The sequence below is a fragment of the Myotis nattereri genome, assembly GCF_964212035.1.
Source record: "Myotis nattereri genome assembly, chromosome: Y".
NCBI lineage: Eukaryota > Metazoa > Chordata > Mammalia > Chiroptera > Vespertilionidae > Myotis > Myotis nattereri.
The window spans coordinates 13,551,493-13,559,737 of NC_138094.1; the positions used below are offsets into that span (position 1 = coordinate 13,551,493).

The following is an 8,245-nucleotide window of genomic DNA, read 5'->3' on the forward strand; positions in this document are numbered from 1 at the left end:
AGCTACAATAAAAAATACGATGGAAGGTTTCAATAGTAGACTAGAAGTAGCAAAGGATTGAATCAGCGATTTAGGAGAGAGGGCAGAGTAACACACCTGGAACAACACAATCTGAACAGCAACTTGAGAGAAAAAATAGAAAGCATGTGGATATCCTAAGGGAGATTGGGGATAACATGAAACAAATAACATGTGTATAATAAGGGTGTCAGAAGGACAAGATGAGGAACAAGGATTAGGAAACCTATTAGAAGAAATAATCACAAAACCTTCCTGATCTTGGGAAGAAAAAGTCACACAAGCACAGACAGTCCCAAAAAAGATGAAACCAATAAGACCTATACCAAGACACATTGTAATTATAATGGCAAACAATAATGACACAAACAGAACCTTAAAGGCTGCAAGAGAGAGACAGAGAGTCACCTACAAAGGCTCTCCTGTTAGATTATCAAATGATTTTTAACAGAAACACATCAGGCCAGAAGGGAATGAAAGGAAATATACAAAGTGATGCAAAACAAGGAACCAAATCCAGGAATACTTATCCAGCAAGGCAATCATTCAAGACTATAGGGGAATTCAGTGTCTTTACAGAAAAAAAAAAATCTAAGGGAGTGTTTCACTACTAAACCATCAATGCAAGAAATGCTGAAGGGACTGTTGTAAAAAGAAGGAATAGAAGAGACAGAAGAAACAGAGGCATAAAGAAAAAAGTGGCAACATATCAGTACCTATCAAAATAACCTTAAACCTAAATGGACTAAACACTCCATTCAAAAGATATATAATGGCCAAAATTATAATAAAACAAGACCCATATATATGCTGTCTATGAGAGACCCACCTCAGAATAAGGACTCACATGGACTGAAAGTGGAAGGAGAGAAATACTTTTCAGGCAAAGAAGGGGAAAAAACTAGGGGATCAATAATTATATTTGAAGAAATAAATCTCAAGAAGCCAAGATGGCGATGGAATAGGCATACACGTCCCAGGGCACATCCTGGAGCAAATGGAGTGAGCAGCTGAAACTAATAACACCCACCCGGAATTGGCAAAGTACACTCAGGTGGTCAGACAGTTTACAGCCAGGAAGGGCAGAGTTCCTCTGGTAAGGTAAAAACCAGGGATCTGGGCAGGAAAGTTTGCCACACCTCTGAGCCCAGAAAGGGTATAAGCACCCCTATGTTCATAGCAGCACAGTTCACCATAGCTAAGACCTGGAAACAGTCTAAGTGCCCATCAGCAGATGAATGGATTAGAAAACGGTGGTATATCTACATGATGGAATACTATGCTGTTGTAAAAAAGAAGGAATTCTTGCCATTTGCAGCAGCATGGATGGAACTGGAGAGCATTATGCTAAGTGAAATAAGCCAGTCAATGAAGGAAAAATACCACATGATCTCACTCATTTATGGATAATAAAGACCATTATAAACTTATGAACAAAAATAGATACAGAGGAAGAGCAGCTTCGAACAGACTGTCAAACTACAGCGGGAAGGCCGGGGAGGGTTGGGGGGCAGGCGGGGAGAGTAAGAGATCACCCGAAAGACTTCTATGCATGCATATAAGCATAACCAATGGACATAAGACACTGGGAGTTAGGGGAGGCCAGGGGATAGTCAGGGAGGGGAAGAAAGAGGAGACATATGTAATACCCTTTGTAATACTTTAAGCAATAAAACAATTTAGAAAAGAGAGAAAAAAGAAATCTCAAAGTAAAGGTCATAAAAAAGAGATAAGACCGATTGCTATGATGTGCTCTGACACCCAGGGAGTAGACTCTCAATGCAAGAGCTGCCCTTGGGGATCAGTGAGCTCCCACAGGGCAGCGCCATTCAGCTGGATCCTGTGCTGACGACTGGCCAGTGGAGCAGCAGTGGCAGGAATCTCTCCCACCTCCACAGAGGCGCTAAGCATGTTTGGCAACTGGGACTAAGCCTAAGACATCATTCGGACATCCCCTGAGGTCTCCCAGGCTGCCAGAGGGTGAGGGACTCCGACAAGTGTACAAAGTTCGTTCACTGGGCCTCTTATATTGCTAATAAACTACAATAAGATATAACAAAATTCAAATACTTGGAGGCTAAATAGTCTTTTATTAAATAAATGGAGGCCCAGGGTATGAATTCCTGTATGGAAGCAGTCTGGTTGGCCTCCCCAGATGGGGGCACATGGGGCCAGGCCTGCAGCGGTTAGTGGCCATTGGCGGTTAACCAGAAGGCCATGCCTCCAATCTGGGCGTTAGCGCATATAGGGGGTGGGGCTGACCAGGGGAAAGGCTGTGAGTGGTTTTCTTATCAGTCCTGCCCCGAATGGGGGATTGGGGGCCGATGGGAAGCAAGGTTGGTCAGGGATATGGCCGATTGGGGCCCAGATAAGACTGCTTGGCTGCCGCAATGCAAGTCATAGCCACCAGCTATTCTGGTCATTCTGCCATTCCGGTCACAGGGCTTTTATGTACAAAGATAGATAACTGGGTTACCAAAGAGATTAAAGAAGAAATTAAAATCATCCTGGAAGTAAATGAAAATTAAAAATAAAAGTCCAAAATCTATGGGACACACTGAAAGTAGTCCTTAGAGGGAGCTTCATAGCATTACAGGCCTAACTCAAAGAACAAGAAAAACAGTTCACAAATTATCAAACCCGCACAACTTAAAAAGGTAGACAGAGCAACAAGCAAAGCCCAAACTGAGCAGCAGGAAGGAATAATGAAGATCACAGCAGAAATAAATGACATAGAGACAAAAACCGCACAAAAGATTAATAAAGACATGAGCTATTTCTTTGAAAGGATAAACCAGATTGACTAAGCTCTAGCTAGGCTCACCAACAGGACCCCAGTAAACAAAATCAGAAATGAAAGAGGCAAAATAGCAAAAGACCCCACAGATATAAAAAGGATTGTAAATAAATACTATGGACAACTCTACTCCAACAAACTGATCAACCCTGAAGAAATGGACATATTCCTAGAAAAATACAATCTTCCTAAACTCAGTTAGGAAGAATAAAACATAGGACCACGCCAATAACTACTCAGGAAATTCAAGCAGTCACAAAAATAACTTGCAGCAAACAAAAGCCTGGGCGAGACGGCTTCACAGGGACTTTTACCAAGTGTTCAAAGAAAAACTAAAACCTTCTTCCTCAGACTATTCCATAAAATTCAAAGGAAGTACCATTTCCCAACACTTCCTATGAAGCCAGCATTACTCTAATCCCAAAGCCAGATAGAGAAAACACAAAGAAAGAAAAATGCAGGCCAATATATCTCTGATGACCATAGATGTTACAATCCTCAACAGAACTCTAACAAATGCGATGCAACATTACATTGAAATGAGCATACACCATGCCAAAGCGGATATATTCTGGGGAAGTAGGATGAGTCAACATCCAGAAATCAATAAGTGTGATGCATCACATAAACAAATGGAGAGAGATTCATATCCATTGGTGCAGGAAAAGCATTTGACAAAATCCAACACCCAATTTTGATAAAAACTCGAAGCAAACTGGGCATAGAGGGATCATACCTCAACATTAAAAAAGCCTTATGTGACAAAACTACAGACAACATCATACTCAATGGGCAAAAACAATTACTCTAAGAAGAGGAACAAGACAGGGATGCCCACTCTCACCACTTCTGTTCGACAGAGTACTGGTAGTGCTAGGCAATGCAGTCAGACAAGAAGAAGTCAAACAAGGCATGCTAAGTGGAAAAGAGGAAGTAAAACTGTCATAATTCACAGATGGCATGGTATTGTCCATAGAAATACCTAAAGACTCCACCAAAAAAACTAGGAGATTTAATAAATGAATTTGGCAATGTAGCAGGGTACAAAATTAACACCCAGAATTCTATGGCTTTTTGATACACGGATAATGAACTCAGAAATAGAAACAGACAAACAAAAATGCCATTTAGCAGTGCAACAAAAATTTAAGAAACCTAGGAATAAAATTAACTAAGGAGGTAAAAACCTGTTCTTGGAAAACTACAGGAAATTGAAAAAAAGTGATAGAGGAAGACTAAAGCAAATAGAAGAACATACCATATTCATGGTTTGGTACAATCAACATCATTAAAATGTTCATAGTACCCAAAGCAATGTACAGTTTTAATGTATTAACCATTAAAATGTCAATGGCGTATCTCACAGACCTAGAAGAAAGTTTCCAAAAATTCCTATGAATTTAAGAAAAGACCCCAAATAGTTACAGCAATCTGGACAAAGAAGAACAAATTTGGAGGGATCACAATACCAGATATCAAGCTATACTACAAGCCACCATTCTCAGAACTGCCTCTTACTGGAACTAAAACAGACATAAAGACCAATGGGACAGAACAGAGAACATAGAAGTCGACCCTAACCATTATGCTCAATTAATATTTGACAAAGGGAGGCAAAAGCATAGAATGCAGTCATACAGTCTCTTCAATAATTGGTGGTGGAACCTGGATGGCAGTCAGGCCTAGGCAGGGCTGGGTAGGTGGGGCAGCGCGGGGCGGGGCAGGGCGCGGTGGGGCGGGGCGCGGTGGGGCGGCTGCGCACTGGGCTAGGACTCTGCTGGCACAGGCACTGCACTGGAGACTCTTGCCCTTCCCGCGGGGTCTGGGGCCTCCCAGCAGGGCCCCATGGAGGACCTTAGCCTGGAAAGCTGCAGAGAGGAGGACGCGGCGCCAGGCGCCAAGGGGTGGCCCGAACCCCAGGCGAGGGTGCACTTCCGCGTGACAAGGTTCATCATGGAGGCAGGTGTCAAGCTAGGGATGCAGTCCATTCCCCTCGCCACCGCCTGTGCCATTTACCATAAGTTCTTCTGCGAGATCAACCTGGACGCCTATGACCCCTACTTGGTCGCCATGTCTGCCCTTTACTTGGCTGGCAAAGTGGAAGAACAGCCCCTGCGAACCCGTGACATCATCAACGTGTCCAACAGGTACTTCCACCCAGGCAGCGAGCCCTTGGAGATGGACTCCCTAGTCTGGGTGATCCAGGACAGCATTGTGCAGTGCGAGCTCCTTGTGCTGCGGGTACTGCGCTTCCAAGTCTCCTTTCAGCACCCACACAGGTACCTGCTCCACTACCTGATTTCTCTCAAGAACTGGCTGAATCCTTACAGCTGGCAACGGACCCCCATCTCCGTCACTGCCTGGGCCCTGCTGCGGGACAGCTACCGCGGGGGGCTGTGCTTCCGGTTCCAGGCTCAGCACATAGCGGTGGCGGTGCTCCACCTGGCCCTGCAGGTCTATGGGGTCCAGGTGCCCGCTGAGGCCATGGCCGAGAAGCCATGGTGGCAGGTGTTTAGTGGAGACCTTACCAAACCAATCATTGATAACATTGTGTCTGATCTCACTCGCATTTATACCATGGACACAGAGATCCCCAAAGACAAGCCTGGGACACTTGGCTGCCAGGGGACAGCGCCACCACATCGCCCTGAGGGCCGGTCCCCAGAGCACTGGCAGGGAGGACTGGTTTTGTGCTGCTGGAGACAGGCCGGTGAAGGCGATGACATGCTGCCACTTTGATTCTCAGGCTTTGACTCTCCCTGGCAGCCAAGGTCCAGATGGGGATGGGCGCTGCACCTCCCGCGGGCAGGAGGGTGCCACGGGCAGGAGGGTGCTGCGGGCAGCTCTGAGGCCTCCGGGTCTGCTTTTGTCCTTTGAAAGGACGCAGACTACAGCCGAGGTTTGCGATCAGTGGAAGGAAAATCAAAGAACGGATGGGACTGTGCCCCAGGGGATTTTTTTAAAGGCCAGATTTAGAGAAAGTATGACTCAATTATCATAGAGGAAATTTTATTTTGTTTCATTGAAGATATTACAAAGCCAAAATAAAAACATAATAATAATTGGTGTTGGACTTATAGCACAGATACATGCAAAAAAAATTAGTCTAGACCACCAACTTACACCATATACAAGTATAAATTGGGAATGAATAAAGGACTTAAAAGTAAGTGGGTAACCATGAAAATCTTAGAAGAAGCAAAATATCAGGCATCTGTCTCAGCAATACCTTTACTGATACAGCTCCTAGGGCAATGGAAACTGAGGAGAAAAGAAACAAATGGGACGACGTCAAATTAAAACACTTCTGCAGAGAAGAAGCGGCCAACAAATACAACAACAACAACAACAACAACAACAAAACAAGGAAGTCCACTGCCTGGGAGAAGATATTTGCCAATGTTATATCAGATAAGGACCTATTCTCCAAAATTCATACTGAACTCATCCACTAAACAAAAGGAAGATCAACATTCCAATAAAAAACTGGGCACCACCACCACGAAGGCCCCTTCTGACTTATGGTGGCCCAGTTCCTGTGATGATTATTACAGCCACACAGGAGATGGGTATGATGGGGACACGGCAATTACTGCAACAGCCGATGGGACACCCCTGTAAGAGGTCCTGAGTGTGGTGCTGGCGGCGATCACAGGATACACCATGTATGCAAGAGAGAGTGAATCATGCAGTACAGTAGCTCACCTGATTGGGCACTTGGGGAGTCAGAGGGGAAGCCCCTGTGACAGAAGAATTAGACACTGAAAATAAAAATGATAAGGTACAGACAATATTTTATTGTAAGCAATTTGGCTTCTGTTATTTAAGAATGACAAAAAGCAAATGGTAGGTTTGGGGGAAGCATCAAGAATTGTAGGTACCATTATGAAGTTTCAGGATTGGAGGCAAGGTTTGAATTGTACAAGGTTGCTTCCTAAGTGCTGATTTAAATTACAATATACTTAAATGTTTAAATTTTACATATTGTATTGTTAACATATTCAGAATATAAGCACAACCAACAGACCAACAGAGGCAAGACACTGGGAGTGGGTGACAAGAACAAGAGACTAGAGATAGAGGAAGCCGGAGGGAAGGTCAGTAGAAAAAAAGAAAGAGACATATATATTACTTTTGGTAAAACCTTAAACACTAACATTACAAAAAATTTTCAGAAGAACGTGTTCTCCAACATGGGATTTCTTGACTGATTTTACTACAAACACAGAAAAGCAGTCTGTTTGGATGGTGAGTTATATTCATGGCCCTAAATTTCCCAGGGTGTCTATGACCATATGTGCATGAAGTCTTTGAAGTGAACTGCATACAAAATGAAGCAGTGTGTTATTTCGTCATGGCATGTGGCCCTGTTTTCCAGGTAGGAAGGGTAAACAAATGAGGTATTCTCCTTGGAAAACCTAAATGGATAAAAGGATTGAAGAACCTCTGACAAGGCTGCAAAACAAGGATTCCTCCAGCTCTGTGGCCCACACTTTGCCCCCTAAGATAATGATAAGGAGCAGGCCGATCCCACTGGCCCCAGGAGGAAGAGGAGACCTTGGGGAAATGGGAGATGGTAGTGAGCAGCAACAGGGCAATGTGGCGTGGCAGCACAGCAGCCTAGGCCTCGGCATGAGGAAGATCCGCAGACACCTGTGGAAAGGAGTATAGGAAGAACATGTCATGCCAGCCCCTGTTGAGGGGCAGGTGGAAAGGCCTGAAGGTGCTGTGGGTGGCCTAGAGGGAGAGTTCAGAGGAGGGGCTGAGGTAATCTGCTTTGACTCTGAGTGACAGTGGACATGCACACTCCCTCCTCCTGCCTAAGCCCCCCTGCCTGAGCTGAAATTGCACTGCCCTTGTTGTACTGGTAGTTCCTGTCTCAGGCACACACCCTGCGGCCCTGGTGTCACAGGCTGTATCCCTCCCAGCATCCAGGTGTCCCTGTGAGAGAAAAATACTGGCCCAGGAACCTGGCAGCACACCAGGGGAGAGCCCCGGCAGCCCCTCCTCACCCATCCTGTCCACTCACTCAGGGCCATCATCCTCTCATAGTACTTCAGGGGATTGAGCCACAGGTCCTTGCTGATGATCTGTTAGGGCAAACAGAGCTTGGTCAGGAGAACACAGGGACCCGAATAGAAACCCAAGCAGCAGGCGGACACAGGAAGCTGCATGCTGGCATGGCCAGTGACATCCCACCTCAGCAATCCTGCCAGATGCTGTCACACTATGGTCAGAGAACCAGTAGAAGAAGCTGGCGCTGCTGTCCTGGAGCCTGTGGCTGTAGACTTCTCGTTCACAATGCTGGTACCACTGAATGGGAGTGGCACGGGACAACCTGTATCCTGCAGGAGAGGGGTATGTGAAGCTGGGTACATCACCTTCCATCCCTGCCCACCACCAGCTGCAGCCCATGCAGGGAGCCTCCTC

The 8,245-nt window shown here is 45.4% G+C and overlaps 1 protein-coding gene across 1 annotated transcript; it reads left to right on the forward strand.

The window, feature by feature from the left end:
- Positions 1-4,660: 4,660 nt before the first annotated feature.
- On the forward strand, positions 4,661-7,197 carry LOC308512344 (cyclin-Q-like; the record flags this gene model as incomplete). Its single annotated transcript, XM_081082117.1, has 2 exons — positions 4,661-5,418; positions 7,194-7,197. 2 exons carry the CDS (start codon positions 4,661-4,663, stop codon positions 7,195-7,197), a joined length of 762 nt encoding a protein of 253 aa, XP_080938243.1.
- Between the last annotated feature and the right edge of the window lie 1,048 nt (positions 7,198-8,245).